This window comes from Microdochium trichocladiopsis (assembly GCF_020744255.1).
Source record: "Microdochium trichocladiopsis strain MPI-CAGE-CH-0230 chromosome Unknown B0I36scaffold_12, whole genome shotgun sequence".
NCBI lineage: Eukaryota > Fungi > Ascomycota > Sordariomycetes > Xylariales > Microdochiaceae > Microdochium > Microdochium trichocladiopsis.
In genome coordinates this window covers 181,570-197,736 of record NW_025763555.1, presented here as the reverse complement: position 1 = coordinate 197,736, position 16,167 = coordinate 181,570, and the positions used below count along the sequence as shown (strand labels likewise).

General features: G+C 54.8%; 5 protein-coding genes across 5 annotated transcripts; 2 read left to right on the top strand and 3 right to left on the bottom strand.

Moving 5' to 3' along the window:
- Positions 1–8,018: 8,018 nt before the first annotated feature.
- On the bottom strand, positions 8,019–8,459 carry B0I36DRAFT_354932 (uncharacterized protein; the record flags this gene model as incomplete). Its single annotated transcript, XM_046157370.1, has 1 exon — positions 8,019–8,459. One exon carries the CDS (start codon positions 8,457–8,459, stop codon positions 8,019–8,021), a length of 441 nt encoding a protein of 146 aa, XP_046005685.1.
- Positions 8,460–8,960: 501 nt separating this feature from the next.
- B0I36DRAFT_377777 (MFS multidrug transporter) lies at positions 8,961–10,906 on the bottom strand (the record flags this gene model as incomplete). Its single annotated transcript, XM_046160592.1, has 6 exons — positions 8,961–9,410; positions 9,483–9,612; positions 9,671–9,952; positions 10,016–10,158; positions 10,211–10,606; positions 10,670–10,906. The coding sequence occupies 6 exons, from the start codon at positions 10,904–10,906 to the stop codon at positions 8,961–8,963; spliced, it is 1,638 nt and encodes a 545-aa protein (XP_046005684.1).
- A 145-nt stretch (positions 10,907–11,051) lies between these two features.
- Positions 11,052–11,683, top strand: B0I36DRAFT_354930 (uncharacterized protein; the record flags this gene model as incomplete). Its single annotated transcript, XM_046157369.1, has 2 exons — positions 11,052–11,196; positions 11,259–11,683. The coding sequence occupies 2 exons, from the start codon at positions 11,052–11,054 to the stop codon at positions 11,681–11,683; spliced, it is 570 nt and encodes a 189-aa protein (XP_046005683.1).
- A 716-nt stretch (positions 11,684–12,399) lies between these two features.
- B0I36DRAFT_41954 (glycerate kinase) lies at positions 12,400–14,235 on the top strand. Its single transcript, XM_046162133.1, has 2 exons — positions 12,400–13,197; positions 13,272–14,235. Exons 1-2 carry the CDS (start codon positions 12,414–12,416, stop codon positions 14,027–14,029), a joined length of 1,542 nt encoding a protein of 513 aa, XP_046005682.1. The 5' UTR covers positions 12,400–12,413; the 3' UTR covers positions 14,030–14,235.
- An 84-nt stretch (positions 14,236–14,319) lies between these two features.
- On the bottom strand, positions 14,320–15,357 carry B0I36DRAFT_336521 (glycoside hydrolase). Its single transcript, XM_046155599.1, has one exon. The coding sequence runs from the start codon at positions 15,202–15,204 to the stop codon at positions 14,518–14,520; it is 687 nt and encodes a 228-aa protein (XP_046005681.1). The 5' UTR covers positions 15,205–15,357; the 3' UTR covers positions 14,320–14,517.
- Between the last annotated feature and the right edge of the window lie 810 nt (positions 15,358–16,167).

The window sequence follows — 16,167 nt, the reverse complement described above, 5'->3', positions numbered from 1 at the left end:
TTTTCTTTTGGGCCGAAGACGACGGCCCACAAGCCCAGCCAGTCCGACGTGCTGAGCTTGTGGGATGCCCCGTGACCGAATACCGAGGGAGCTCACCGCTGTTGTGGTGGAGTCCTGTTTCAGCACTGGGGCGGGGGCGGCTCTGTCGCATGTGTACAACATCCACCATGTCCTGCCAGCTCCTCCTCCCTAAAGTGGCAAGTGGGGTGGGGCAACGCGGCTTAACATTCGTCAGGTCTTTGATAGGCCATCGCGCAGCACGCATCGTGCACGATTATGCCAAGCCCAATCGGAAGGATGATGATCATGATGGCACGTCTTTATTTCTAAGGTTTTTCGAACCTGTCTGCCATTTTTCGCGGTGCTATTACGTATCTGGCCCAGGTCCCCGTTGATCCCGTTAGAAAGCGAACGGACGCCAAGCCAATTGTTTGTTTACGTTCTGTCGGCTAGACCCCAGCATCTGACTCCACCCTTCGTCTCGCCCAGCTGGAGCGGTTTGTTTGTAGTACAGTAATCTTAAATGCGGTGTTGGGGTGGTTGGGACCGCTACTCACGCGACTTTAGGCACGGCTGTGGAAAAGCTTCCACGCCTGTGGAGAAATTTCCACGCCCGTGGAAAACTTCCCCAGCGCCCCGCATTTCGCGAACCCCCTTTTGGCCAAAGCGACGTCTCTCAATCATCTTTGCGTCTTCATTCTCCGTGTTATCACTGCCTATGGAGGCTATGAAGTATTTTGCCCTGGGCCGGGCTAAGATCGACTATAAAAGTGACGGCGCCCCACCATGCGGTTGGACATTTCCTTCATTCGAAGATTTAGAACGGATCGTGTCAGTGTTTGCCAGCCGACATGGATACAAGGCCAGAACGAAGGAGAAGAGGGAGAGGACCCGATTCTATGTCTGCGGATATAAACAATGTCCCGTTGCGTGGAGCGCACAACGAGTGGTCGACAAGTTTCCTCCGCTCTCAGATTCGCTTGAGGTGGTCCGCATACAATATTCAACCACGATCAGCCACAACCACCAGCTTACCGCTCGTCCGGAGCCAAAACTCCTTCCAGTCGATATGATCTGGCTCGGAGTCCCATTTGGCCCCCTGGTTGAGGAGGGTCGATCTGACTCCGCTATACCATTAGGTGTTCCGATGTCTCAGGAGGGGAAGAGGCTAAAGTCGTCTGCTCTCGATCTAGTAAATGTCGAGCCGCATTTCAAACACCAAGAACATGACGATGACGAGACCGTATGGGTCTATGAGCCGTTGATCATGGCGATCTCGGCAACCATCAAGAACCCATGCCTTACGATGTCGGCGACTTTAACATGGAGTGCAGACTTGTTCCGAGACCTTCGCGAACAGCTTGCCGATGCCACATCTGAGAGGAAGAAGCTCGTTCTTCTCGGATGCATGTCAACGCCCATCCTGGTGCCGGAAGGGCCCTCTTTCGATGAATATTGCGAATATATGAAACTGTTTATGGACAACAATGCTTTTATTAAAGCATATCCTACCACGGAGGAGGCAACATTCCAGGCAAGCAAAGTTGGCGATCTTAGAATCCTCGACGAGTGGGCCGCAAAATTCGACGGCCAAGGAATGAGCTGGCTCGCATACCGACCCATAACGTGCGATGGTGGGCTATCGGCGACGTGTAAGCTGCCACCCTCTCATGGTGGCCGCATGGTTATCAAGCCGACACATAGCAGCTGTGGAGAGGGAGTCAAGCTTGTTAAAGTCAGCAATCGCAAGGGACTGAAGTGCCGAATCCCTGGGAACAAATGGGATGCCGATATTCAGCCCAGGAACCATCTCTTCCACCAAGAGTATGTCGACTCATTAGTCAAATTTGGCGAACTTCGGGTCTGTATGGTGCGTGATCTATCTCGAGAGGCTATAGACGGTCTCATTCCCCCAGGTAAGATCATTAGTATCACCATCACCAGACCAACCACTTCTGCCGGCAAGGTTCAATTCTCGGATATGAATCAGAGTCCATTCAGTCACGAAATATTTAGGGAAGGAGTTGGGGATGAGCACGCTCAAAAGCGCAAGTATCATGAACTGAAGCAGTTCGCCTCTCTGTGGTTTGCCATTCTTTTTAGGCTTGCCGATTTTGAACCTGGTCTTGCCTCACTTAAGGATGGCGTACGTCTCGACATTGGCATCTCAGAAGTCGCAACCGATGGGCGATTTTTCATTAATGAAGTCACACGATTGTGGAATGCGTCAAGCTTTTCAGAGGGGAACTCTACTAACGTTCAAGAACAATGGGGCGAGGCTATTGGCCATTCGTGTACACAGCCTCGATGTTGGCAGCAATACCCCGAGCTGTTAGAGACTCTTGGGACAGAAGGAAGTGAGGTGGGCTTACCTGGACGCCCCGCGAAGCGACAGCGGCCCGGATAAAGACGTACTTTCAACATCTCGTCTTGCTGGTTATTATCAATTCTTTATTCGTCTCCATAGCTTCCCTACTATATTCAATCAATCGGGCTTATACTTGCCGCACGGAGCTAAGCCGCAATGCGAAGCTGTGCTGCTTTTTCTACTTATCCTGGCCAAGTCTATTAGCGTACGACCATCCTCGTCGCGGTTATCAATGTCGGCGCCGCTACTATGGTATCTAGCAGTTTCTGCATAACGTCGTCACGCCCCCAAGATGTCGCCCATGGCAATGGAGTCTTCCATCATTATCTCGGCTATCCACCTGAACGCCTCTCGCTAGCAGCAGATCTATAATGCTAATGTATCCCTTTTCGGCAGCTAATGATATCGGCGTCCGACCATGAATGTCTTTACTGTCGGGCTCTGCGCCACTGTCTAGCAGCAGCCGCACGACGGCTTCGGCCCTGTTGTAGACAGCCCATGCGAGCGGTGTCCGACCAATGGAGTCTCTTTCGTCAATTCTGGCGTCTCTATCGAGCAGCAGCATCACATTCCGCTCGCATCCCATGCCGGCAGCCCATGAGATCGGTGTCCGACCGGTCTCATCTGCACGATCAACCTCAGCGCCGTTGTTGAGCAGTAGCAGCAATACCTCGTCGTGCGGATTGCTAGACGCCCATGAGAGTGGCGTCCGGCCGGCCCGATCCGGGTAATCTACCTCGGCGCCCTTGTGAAGCAGTAGCTGCACAAGATCTGCGAATCCGTTTTCAGAGGCACAAGCTAATGGTGTTCCCACGTTACCACGAAAGTTGATATCAGCACCTCTTTCTATTAGTAGCCGCACCGCCTTTGTATGCCCTTCGTTGACAGCATACATGAGCGGCGTGAACGCAGGCATCAGCATCGTCATAGTACCATTTGTGGCACTAATTAGCGATCTGGTCAGACGTGCAGCTGGTCTCGGGCTAGACTCTCAGCAGTGGCAGCCAGCACAGGCAACCGGGCGAGAGGAGAAGCCGCGGGTGTCACGGCTCGTCTTCGTCAGTGCAGATCAGGTCAATAGCACAGAGTTCTCGACTTATACGGACTGGCTGCGAAGCCGGGGTCTGCTCAAGCGGTTCTTTGTCGACGAGTGCCATACGATTATTATGGACGCTAGCTATCGAAAGCGGCTTACGGAGCTGAAGTGTATCTACCGGTACGGCTGTCCGGTCATCTTACTGACAGCTACACTACCGGTGCGGCTTGCTTGCAGGGGACGCCGAAATCATCCGAGCAAGGACCGACAAGAAGAACATCAGCTATAACGTCATGCAAGTCACGGGACCAGGTCGGAGCGCAGTCGGGACGAGGTCGTATGCCTTATTGGCGTTTCAGATTCCCAGGCGGGGTTCTGTCAGAAGTGGGGCCTATGCCTAACAAGGAAGGAATGATCACCGACAAAAATGAGTTGCCCTTCGCCGTCCGTCGACCCTACCTCACACATCTCGTAGCTGCCCCCCTCTGGGGTTCACATTCCCAACTCTCTAGTAGAACGAAGCTAAGGCTACGGTTTAAGTTTTCTGAGGTCGTCGAGCCACACTTAGACCTAGGAAGGCAATTTTATTCAGCGCACCCAAAGTGCCGTCGCCGGGCAAGCTGTGGCAGTGCGACTAACCCCTCAGCTTTCTCTTCGTTCAAGCACGGGGCATAAGTTGTCCTTCCTTCCTGATTCGGTAAGTAGTGAAGCCACCCGCACAGTCGCTGGAGGTCGTCCACGTAGCGTCCCAATCCGGCGTCCTGAGTCAACCAAATTAACCGGGTGGTTACGGGTTGAAGATGTGATAGGTACAACGCCCTAAGGAATATTACCTCCGTACATGTAGTACTCTCTCGATCGGGTGTCGTGGCTTTCACAGAAGATACCGCTCCGGTGCAATTCAGTGACTGGGTCAAGTGTACGATTAGAACCCTAGATTGAGTCTGATGAAAAGTCACGACTATCTGGCTTAGGAACCTCCATAGCAAATTGCACCTTTCCTCCATGCCAGGTTTTCATAGAAATTTCCTGGTGGTCGCTCGATCCCTGACTGGCTGTCAGTTGCTTCGCACCTAACATTGGGAACCATCAATCGGTGCCTGTTTCCTGATATGGACCCTTATCGATTACTGCTTATCTAATCTGCACGTCGTTGTTTTACCCCACGTGCATGACCTGTCCGAGAGTCACGAAGGGAATACGCGACCAAGACTACACAAGCCGTCTAACAGGAACGCGACAGCGCTGGAAGTCTTAATCAATCCCGTGATCACACCCAACCCATAGAGTGGAACGAGTCGGTCCCTGATCGATCAACCTCACGGCAGGTCTATGATCTCAGCACGCACGTAACAGCAGAAGCTAGTAATGAAGGACGCGGATCTCCTGCATTCATTGATGGTGATGTCCTCGTGGGGGCAGGAGCATCAAGTATGGTCGCGGTACCCCAGGCCGCGGAATCCATCATTGGTACTTTTTTCAAATACAGGGTGCCAGACAGCGAGTGGTTACCCTTTTATATCGCAAAACCTGATCTCCACCCATGCTAAGCTCTAAGTCGAGCAATGCCGCAGGTGTGTCCCATGTCGGAGATCAGGATGTAGATGTCCCGATGTTACTTAAGCTGGGCAGGCCCGTTTCTGACGGCTTAATAGCGACTTGACGGCCGCATATTCAACCGTCAAGGCGTGGGACTGGCGTCTACCATCTTTATAGACAGCGGCAGCCCCTAGGATTGCTTGGCTTCGCGGCTGAAGATATGAAGGACGTGGAGGTAGGGCTCACTCGTAGGACTCGCAAGCCTTAATTATCAAACGCTTGCTAAAACGCCTCAAGATATCGATCGATGGGAGCAGCTGATTTGCATACTGAACAGGAGGTTTTGGAGAGAATGGAACATTGCATCGATGGTCCGCTAGCCCCAAGGAGATGTCACTCTTGATTCTCCTCAATAGCACCGGTCGCTTCTCTTGGAAGTGGACCAGGCCGAGGGCCGAGATAGTGGAGCCCGATTATGGTGATAGCCACAAGACATAGAAGCCATTTGATGCTGACGGGCGTATGGCTCTCTTTGATGTTGCGAAGAAGAATCTTGAGACAATTTGTCATGATTGAACATCAACATCAAATTAATCGCCGACAGCCGTGTAATCCAACGAATTGACAGTGTCAACACGTCGATATTACTGTGTTGTCGAAGCTGATGACCTCAGGAAACCGCTTCCACATCTGGAGGCAGTACGGAAAGGTCCAGACAAGACCGACGAGGCGGTTTGGCTCATCATCCGCCCACTTAACAAGATAGGGAATCTCCATCTCGTCGAACAGCTTGATCAGTGCTGCAGTAGGAGTGTGGCCGCTCAACTTGTCTCGGCTGATACGAGACCTGGCGTTATAGATATCCTTTCGTGTAAAGGATGACTCGGGATGCTGCTCCAGGACGATCCCGCGTACGTCACGGGCCCGAATTCCGACCCGACGGCTTGTCGATTTGACTGTTGCCCTGATAGGTGTAGTGAGTCGTCTGTGGGAGGGATGGGCGGATGGTTTGATACTGGCCCCGTGGTTATGCTGGCTATGCTCGGAATTATCGTGGTGTCGTAGAAGCCATCTACCCTCCTCCAGTGCTTCGGCAATGACCATCCATTTACAACCACACTTTCGAGACTTCCGTTGCCGAATACCGGTACTCTCTGAGGGGCGTGGTTCTCCGAATCGATCGCATTGGAAAGAGTACCGGATCTTCCGACCCTTATATGAGTAGGCATTTCGTCGAACAATACCGAAGCCATTAGCCTTCGCGAAAGTATTCACCCGCTCGAACAGGACTTCGGCTGACGGCGCTGGGTCGCCTGGGATAGGTGGGTTCGGGATCGGGTCAGGGACAGGCGACAAGGGGTGGTCGGGCGAGGGCGGCGAGGCGATAGGCGGAGAGTGCCTTTCTCGGGGAGGCGAGTATGGCGGAGATGATTCGAATGCAGTTGAACTGAGCGGCGAGTAGCCCCATATCTCGCGCCATTGGCGGACTCGTTCGTATGACCGGACGAGCTCGATGGTAAGTCTTCGATCTGTCCCAATCACCTCGCGCACTAGCCTAAGGGCGGACTGAAACTGGGGTCTTGTTGGAGAGAATTGTTCTTGTGCTGATTGTTGTGGAGAGCAGGCTGGTGGCTGGTCGATTTCCGGGCCTGGTATAGGCATTCTTACTCGTTGCGACCGTCTTCCTCGGGTTGGGAAATCATTCGATAGGTGAATCTCATGATCGAATCGCAGCTCCCATGGTGGCTCGTTCAGCCCACGCGATCCATGGGGGCGTGGAGCGGTCGTGAAGGTCTCTGCGTACGAGGCGAAAGCATTATAGAGTGCCTCGTCGTCTCCCACGCCATAGTGTGGGCCAATGCTCGTCCCTGTGCTATTAGACGAAGGTGGTCTTGAACTCTCAGATTGGTTCTGCCGCTGTCGTTTTCGAGGACGTAATTGATAGCTTCGTAGTCGTTGGTTGCTTGCTGAGCTAGATCGAGAGTCGGGCTGGGACATAATGACGGCCTTGATCGCGACAGGAAGAGTGTCGCACGCACGGATGAGAACATGGTTAAAGGGGCAGTTGATTTGACTATGAAAGAAGGAAAGAGGGGACCAATTTCAGCACAAAGGAATGACCTGCTTTGTGATGCAGATGCCTTGGAAGATGAGGCTATTGGATATTCCTGATACAGCGTGTGTTTGAGTGTTGGTCTCAGCAGGGGGCCTAACACACCACGCCTGGAGCCCTGTGACCTTGACAAATATGGTATCTTTCACGAACAATCATTATCAGTAGGCTTGACATGCGACAAGAGGTAATTGGTGTAGTAGCTAGCTAGTGAATAGCTTCCATATGTCTCGTCGATCGTCGTGGTGGAGAGCTAATCCCGAGGTACAAGGGGAGCGTTGGCAGAATCTAGATGCACTAACAAAAAGGGATGGACCAATCAGAGGCTGCAAAAGGTCATGCCCGTGTAAGAGTCATGCCCGGGTAGCAATTCTTCATGCCCGTGTAGTAATTGCCCGTAACAAAGGGGCGTGGAGGAACAACGTACATAGCGCTTCTCGCAGGTAGTTCCCGGGGCATCTTGTATCAAAAAGTTTGTAATACTTCCTTCTCAACTTGTTTGCCGGCTCTTCGATTCTATCTCACACGCCACGTCTCGAGTCTGTTTGTGTTGTCGTGGATGAAGCTCCAGTGTTCTAGTCTGCAACGGCCACAATGAGAAGGCGGCCAAGATCGAAGGGCGCCTCTGGGCGCTGGCAAGGGAAAGCGTCCCAGCGATATGGACGAAGAGCTGCTCTACTGGTCCATGAAGCTTAGGGAAGGTTTCGACGAGGAGAATCAATATGTCGACAAGGAGGAGCTTTGATATCATGTGGACCGTGCAGTTAGTCTTTGCTTTCCAGACAAGAATGATGTGGTTCTTGTTCGTACAGAAATGCATATGGCCGGAATACTTTTTCTCTATTTCTCCTCCAATCTGCTCCCAGTTAACGAAGCGGGTCCTACTTGCCGAGTCCTCCAAATCATCGCGAACCCTGCACCCCAGCCCTGTCATTACCAGAACACCGCACAATCCTTGTCCCTCAAAAGTAGCCCATCAGCCCCAAGCTTAATCCAAGCCCAAGCGGAATAAAACCCCAGTGAGCCCACTGCTTCCCTGCACCGAGCCTGGCTCTGCTGATGAGTCCATCGACGAAAGCCAGGCTTGAGTTTGCCACCCAGAACTTTGCCAGCAATGTGTTGTCGCCACCGTCGTGAGGCGAGAGTGCAACAAGGAGGGTAAGTGTGGCAAAGAGCAAGTTGCGCGCGCCGTAGAATTGGGCCACGTGCTGAGCCGCAAGCTGCGGCGTAGCCACCACTCCAGAGCCTTTCGTTGGCGTCGCTGGCGATGGTGACGTCAGCGGTATTTTGTAGCCTAGCACCTCGAGGGCTGCATTTGGGCGAAGGACGGCGTTGAGGCCAAGCGCGAGGGGGGCGGCGGCTGTCAGTAGGCCCAATCGCCGGAAGATATCTGGCGCAACCATGTTATTGTTGTGCTCTGTGTACTCGGAGGTGATAATACGAAGTCTTTGAGGAAGTTTTGAGAAGCTTTGACGAAACGCTTGGTGAGCGGTCGAGCCGATTCATCGCTTTAAGAGCCGCCCAAGGACAGATCCCAGCCGTGGTAAGCTCTCCGCTTCAAGTTAGTGCTTATACAGGTTAGTCAACCTGCCGTCCCGATTGGATATTGAACACATGGAGAGACTGTTGGCTTATTCTACCTTTGCCGATTAGTCATGCATGCTGACTTTCTTGCAATGTGTGTGCAACGGCGAGCTTGAACATTGATTCTTTATTCTGTGATCTGGTGGAAGGGAATCGTTAAATGGCAATATGAGTTCTTGTCAACCGTCAATAGTTCACGACGCCGGGCACTGTCTGGTTTCAAGGCGAGATTGTTGTTGCTTCTCGTTGATGGCAAGCAGCCTTGAGGTCTGCACCACAATATAATTGCCTCGCGAGTAGCTCTGCTTCTTCAATCATCTTCACAGGCCTCTGGTGCTCCACTCCCTCAACTTGTGACCAAACACCCACAATAACAGCGGACACGGCACTCCCAATGCCAGCGTCACGAACCCAAGCATGCTATTGCCCCACCCAAGCCCTAAACTCTCATACATCCTCGGTGCGAAGAGCGGGAACCCGAATCCGCACATCGTCCTCAAGAACGCGCCCACCGCCGACGCGCTCGCGGCGTGGCCAGCCCCATACGCATCGGTAATGTACGCCTGCGAGCTCTGGAACGCGATGATGAGGCCACAGCAGAACACTGCGGCGCCCATGTCCGGCACGATCCAGTGCTGGTGCGTGTGTGCGGCCCAGCCGAACAAGAACAGGCCGACGGGGGCGAGCAGGCCGCCGAGGACCATTGGCGGGGCGCGGTACTCGGGCTTGCCGTCCGGGGTGTTATGGTGGGCTTTCAGCTTGGCGTAGAGCTGTTCACAGAAGAAGTATAAGTCTTGCAGCTCTGTGGGGAAGTACTGGCAGATACTCGACAGAGCACTTACGCCGTCCATGAGAGGGTGACTGATCTGCAGGCCCACCAAGAAACCAATGCACAAGGCGAGATAGTGTAAGCTCCCGGTGCCCGCGTCGAGGCGATACTCCTCCGTCCATATCCAATCATAGGTTGAGAGCCTGTTGATCATCCACGTCAGTCGCTGAGATTGTGTCAACTCCAAAGTAATGGACTTACACCAGGTACATGACCCCGTAAAGCACCGCTCTATATAATGACGGAAACTGTACAGCGGGGTGTGTGAACAGCATAATGAACGGCAGCGTCAGGCGTCGCCTCAGAATCGCCCCGAACGTCTTTTCGGGCGTGTCGTACTCGGTGCGAATGTGCTTATTGCCAGTCTCCTTGCGCAATGCCTTGGCTTTCTTTGCGAGTATTGCAGGGGCATATGTCTCGCGGAGAAACAGGAGCGCCAGAAGCTGGACAAGAACATCGAAGAGCGAGGTTGCCCAAAATATCCTTTGGGATGATTAGCCACATCTCCATAACCACACTTGAGAAGTAGTGCAGAGTTGAACTCACCACCGCCAAGACGTTGAGCGAGAGACATAAGCACCGACAATAGGAGCGACGCATGGTCCGATGGACGTTAGCGTCCCGTAGATGGACTGTCCCAGACCGCGCTCCTCCTTGCGCCAGACGTCTGCCAGAACACCGTTGCAGAGCTAGATAAGGATTAGTCTCATAACGCGTTGTTAGCCAGAAATGCGAACTCACTGCCTGTGGTGCACTTCCACCGATGCCACTCAAGAATCGAAAAACCAACATCTGATCCCTAGTCTGCGCAAAGCCGCATGCGGTATTGAATACCAGGTACACCAAATTTGCATACTGGAGGACACAAACCCTTCCAAAGATCTCAGACAGCGGTGCCAGCACAAAGGGGCCCTGCGCGTATCCGAGCAGGAATATGGTCATGAACAAGACCCGCGTGAAAGATTCGTTCTCGGGGACACCCAGATCGCTGCTCATTTGTGGTAGTGCAGGTGTGACCATCGTCGATGAGAAGGGCGAGATGAATGTGAAGCACGAGACTAGAATTGTGGCGACCCATTTGCGTGAGCGGGACCAGTTGAGAGGGTGCTGGGGGTCGTCCGGACCGCTCCATGTCAGCTAGGAGGTACCAGTTAGCTCTCTTGATGATTCTTCGGTCTTGGCTGCTCTTTGATCGCTTACCACCAATGGGTTATTCTGGTCATCACTGAATTGTGAAGCAGAATCTGCACTGGGCGCAAGTGGCTCTTGGGAATCGCAACTGTAGCGTATCCTGTACAGAGATTCCACGTCAAATGCCGCCTCGAAGGGCGGCCTGGTCTCAAAATCGAACGACGGCAGACTGCATTCCCGTTTTTCCGCACAGTCTGTTGACTTCCTGATCTTTCCTCCGAGCTTCACGGGGAGAAAATGTGGCATTATGTGACAAGCGAGTGTGAGTACAAGCAATATATGAAACGAGAGCGTCTGGTGTCTCTCATTCCTACTACTGAAGGCAATGACCAGCCGAATTGTATTCTTATCGTCAGAGTATCTTCTGCAAGTGGCGAAAGGTAATCGCGCTATGCATGGCCGATTTGTGCTGGCAATGACACTGTGGCTGTGCGCCACTCACCTTCTGCAGGTACAGACACCGGGAAGACATTACACGAACACCAAGAGCGGCTTAGACGTCTGCGCCTATCGTAACAGAGACGCCGCCGACATCAGTAACAGTCTGCTTTCCTGCCGAAAAGCAGCAGCTAACAGCCAGCCTCGCTGCCTGATCCAGACGCTCTGCGAGGCGACGCAGGTGCCTTCAGGCCTGGTTCCAGAGACCCTTGTAAAGCCGCGTTCCCCCAAAAGCCGAGCCTCTCCAACCGCGTCTACCGGCGGGGCTGTGCAAGAGTCGCTGGCGTCTTGGGAAGTCAGTACCTTCCAATCGCCTGTTGCCAGCCAAGCATTGGCAGAACATTGGCAGATGGTGCCACGACACTAGCCCGCAACTTTGATTTGTTACACACCAACTTTGTTCAACTCGATCGACGCTCCAAATGGAACTTGCGATTGGAGCAGGCCACCAACAAGAATCCACAATTGCCTTGGCCTGCGTGTCGTGTTCTTAACGAGCCAAGAGTACAAGAGATCGACGCTCAGCTAGTTGAAGATGGCTGTGGAGAGACAGCGAATGGTCGCCAAGATTTGGCACATTGCTAGCAGAAAGTCACGCGACTCTTGCAGTAAAAAAGAACTCGTCAGCACCGGCAATACGTATGCCAGGCGGCACGCCCGCACTGAAGTCTTGAGGGTAGGGATGAGCAGCATCATGGACTTGTAATTTTCCTGGCCACCTGGTGATGCTATTTTGAGCCAAGGGGGTGGAGGACTGCCCCAGTGGTCGCGTGCTTCGTGGCAGGATTGGGGATAGGGCATACCTTAGAGCTGGGCGAGGTTTCACAGCCCTGCGGACCTGTGCATTAACGAGAAGTGCTGTGGCCGTGCTGTGTGCTGGGCAGGGACGATGCGCTTGGCTAGCAATCACTTTTCCAGATGGATGCGTGAGTCTTTGCGGGTCATGACAGTTCGGCGATCAGACATCACGGCACGAGGAGAGGATGTTCTGAAAATAGGACGTCCTCGCTGAAGAGCATGCCAGTGAGCTCCTCCGTGACCGACCAACACCGCCACGAGATGCTTCGGCACCATGACTTGGATCATATCTACGCCAATCCAAACAACGTCTATATCAACTCCTGCCAGCCCTCAGTCCTGGTGGCGTTCTTACGGCAAGCCATTACATCATCCTCCCTTCGCTCCACTACTGAACATCACTCGCTTTACCGGACAGTCTCTACCATACCTCACTCGCTTTTAATTCATATTTGCTCTCATCGTGGTATCATCTGATAGACAGAGCAAAATGACCGCAGCCATGACCTCCACGACCATGAAGACGATGCCCACAATCCGGCTGCGCGCGCAGAGTCCACAGCCTGGCGTAGCAAGCCCTCTGACTCTCTCCCCACCGCCATCCACGCCCGACCGTCCCAAGTCCGCCACTGCGCCTCCAAAGCTCCGCATCCTCGTTGCTCCGTCAGGCTTCAAGGAGAGCCTCGGTCCGGACGAAGTCGCGGACTGCATTGAAGCCGGCATCCGGCGTGTGCTGCCCGATCCCTCGGTCGCCGAGATCCGCAAGTTGCCGCTGCACGACGGCGGAGAAGGCTTCTGTCGTGCTCTCGTGGCCGCCATGCGTAATGCCAGTGCAGTCACTGGCACCAAGCTGAATATCACTGATGGGATCCGTGAGGTCCTCGTTACTGGGCCAGTTGGGAAGCCAGTCCTCTCGCACTATGGCATTGTGACGCTTGACACTAAAGCACGGGCTGCAGTGGCGTCAGACCTGGATAAGACTCAAAAGATTGGGATTCTCGACATGGCCGCCGCCGCAGGATTATCTCTCGTCCCGGCCACCTGTCGCGATCCCACACTGACCACAACATACGGCGTCGGCGAGCTGATCGCGGCCGCACTGGACGAGGGGTGCGACAGGATCATCGTCGGCTGCGGAGACTCGGGAACGTCTGACGGCGGCGCAGGCATGCTGCAGGCTCTTGGTGCGAGACTCCTTGATTCTCAGGGTAAGGAATTGCCCCGAGCTGCTGGAGGAGCGAGTCTGCTGGGCCTCGAGGAGATTGACATGAGCGGGCTCCATCCCCGCCTCAGAGACTCCGGTCAGTTTACCTCCTGATCATGAAGTGCTTTCCGCAAACCTTTCCAGACTGACCGCCATACTCTTCTCAAACAGCCACCAAAGTACACATCGAAGCAGTGTGCAACATCAAAAACATCCTCACCGGCCCGCGCGGCGTGGCACGTGTCTACGGGCCCCAGAAAGGTGCTTCTCCAGCGCAGGTCAAGCTCCTGTCCAGGGCCCTCGACAAGCTCGCCAGCGTGGCTGAGCGCCTGTCACCTGTTGAGCACCACAACATCGGCACACGCCCCGGCAGCGGCGCATCGGGCGGTCTGGGCACTGCGATGCTCCTCCTCGGCGGCCGCCTCCGGCCCAGGGAGGACGCCATCGACGAGTACTTTGGCGTGAGCCAGCTCTTTTCACCTCCAGCGGCTTCTCAGTCCCTCGATCCCTTGAAAGCCCAGCAGAAGAAATGGGACCTCGTCGTTACTGCGGAGGGTTGTCTCGACGCACAGTCCGCGCAGGGCAAGCTGACCGTCGAGATTGCGCGGCGGGCCCGCAAGCACGGCGCCGCGGTTGTCGCGCTGGCGGGCACCATCGGGGCGGGCGCCGATGGCGTGTACGACGACGGGATTGCCGCTTTTACGAGCATCCTCGATGGGCCGCGGAGCTTGCGTGACGCCATTGATAGTACTGCCGTGCTGTTGACGGATGCGGCGGAACGGGCCATCCGGATGATACAGATGGGCATGGGGTTGAGAGGAGGGGCGGTTGAGACGAGGCAGGCAGGGGCGGAGGAGAGCCGCCTAGAAGATTTCAAGCGTCTCTCTGGCCCCGTGGAGATGAGGCTTGCGCGATCGTGGACTAGCTAGGCCTCCCCTGGGGGAGCTGAAGCGTACTCTCGTGCGCCGCGAGGACCGGAGCCCTTTTCCACGTTATTCTGTGTGCCGTAAGACTAATGTTTACCACCATGTCATCGACTTGTTCAGATATCAACCACTGCGGCAGCAAAGGTTTGGGGTGTGAACTTGGGGACCAATGTCATGAGCATATCAGCATAAGCAACGACAGCGACGCCCTGAAATGCTCAGATGCTTGTTGAGCGTGATCATAAAGGATAAGTGCCACTACCACTACGTGAGAATCCAATGCAAAGCAGCGGAACCCCTCCTGGAGCCCTCAAGTGTCCAGGCCTTGCATCTCCAGCTACACCCCAAACATGCCGATCCACAGACCTTCACAAGCCATCACTTCTCATCCACGTCGACCCCGCAGACGTCGAGGCGGTACTCTGTGTCCTCCTCCCATACGCTCCTCTTCGTTGGCGCAAGCCCTTATGTCGACTAGGCAGATCGTACGTCTAGCACACAAGGGGGTTGCCGCCAGGGGCCTTGTAGTTGGTAGGAACGGGGTAGTAGATGTTGACCAGCAAGCCTGGGTCGCTGGGGCTGTAGGAGCCGGGGAAGGACAGGAGGTTGCCGGGCGTGCTGCCCGAGCCGCCAGAGACCTTGACCTGCGTGCACGAGATGTACAGCTGGGCGCCGTTGACGGAACTGGCCGAGTGCAGGCCAATGTGCTCGAAGCGGACGAGGTACTCGCCGCTGGGGATGCACTTGGGGATCGTCATGGTGACGGAGGAGACGCCATTGTTGGGCCACTCGAGGCCAGACGAGACGACCTTGGGTTGGTCCTGGTACACCTTGAACCAAACCGCTCCTTTGCCGTCGAAAGTGGCCGCCGAGGAGGGCGCCTTGGCCATGTAGATGTTGAGCCGGCCGGGGTGGTAGATGTTGGGCGCGATGCCAAAGGTGATGGTGCCGCCCGCGGTCACGGCAAGGGTGCTGGCGGTCGACTGGCCCGGGTTGCGTTCGTAGCACGTCATGGCGGACGAGGTGACGTCTGTCACGGGGCCGTTGGACTGGTAGTTGGATGTGATGCGGGTGAACTGCCAGTCGGACCCTGAGACGCCGTTGGCACTGGCGCGAGGGATCGTGTAGTGGGCCTGAGCGGCTGAGCCCAGCAGCAGAAGGGATGAGAGGAACTTCATGGTGGTTTGTTGGAGAGAATTCTGGTCTGGTCAGTAGATCGTCCTTCGAGGAATGGATGGGCAGCGGGCCTTCGCAGGGTAGAGACGAGAAAGTCTGGAGCGACAGAGTCCGCTCTTATTTGTTTCACGTCGAGCATCCTGCGTCTCTTCATGAATATGAACCATTCACAGAATCGAACACTTCACAGCAGAGCATAGTCGGCTAAATGACCCTCGGACCTATGGAAACTACAGGTTTCGTCTAAGGGAACGGGATTGCGGTAGATGGATGCGGCTCAAACGGTGCGTTATTGCGACGCTGCTGATAACTGATCGTGGAGGGCATCCGCGGCGCAGATCAACACATTGTTTGCCCATTCAATCGCCCAGTTGGAAATTGAACTACAAATTGCATGGCCTTATGAATGTCCTGACCATCATTCCCGGCCGGGAAGCGCTCACTTTTCGCGCACTCCTGGTGGGCAGGGGGCGCGGCGGCACGGGCCATTGAGCTCATTCCGGTACCCCAGGTTGAGTTCATCCCGGCCAGCAAAAGGTCAGCTAACCCTAACCCACCCCCCCCCCAGCAGGGGTCTAACCTTAAACCCCAGCCCAGCCCGTCCGTCCAAGGGGGCAAAAAGGAAAGCGAGTGACGGGCAATAATGAGAAGAGCGCGTACACGTAATGGGACTAGCCCGGGGGGGTTGAGGGAGCAGGAGGATGAAACGGACATTGTACGGGCTCGAACAGCGACGCCAGCTCGGGGTCTCTTCCCACGATGCACGCGACAGGAGAAGTACAGTAGTAGCCCCAAGAACAACAGGCACAGACAGCAGGTACAATGAACCGCAGCAGCAGCCAGGGGGGCGATTCCGACAGCGATCGCAGCGATGCTGAGGGAGACAACGTCGCGCAACAGGAGCCGGACACGAAAGCCACGACAACGATAGAGTCAGGGCCGGCGCGAGCCACGACGATAGCGAC

Excerpts from the sequence above, each read along its gene's own strand:
- B0I36DRAFT_41954 (XM_046162133.1), top strand. The coding sequence starts at position 12,414 with ATGAAGACGATGCCCACAATCCGGCTGCGCGCGCAGAGTCCACAGCCT. Across the intron at positions 13,198-13,271 it reads TCCCCGCCTCAGAGACTCCG|CCACCAAAGTACACATCGAA; the intron begins GTCAGTTTACCT and ends CTTCTCAAACAG.
- B0I36DRAFT_336521 (XM_046155599.1), bottom strand. The coding sequence starts at position 15,204 with ATGAAGTTCCTCTCATCCCTTCTGCTGCTGGGCTCAGCCGCTCAGGCC.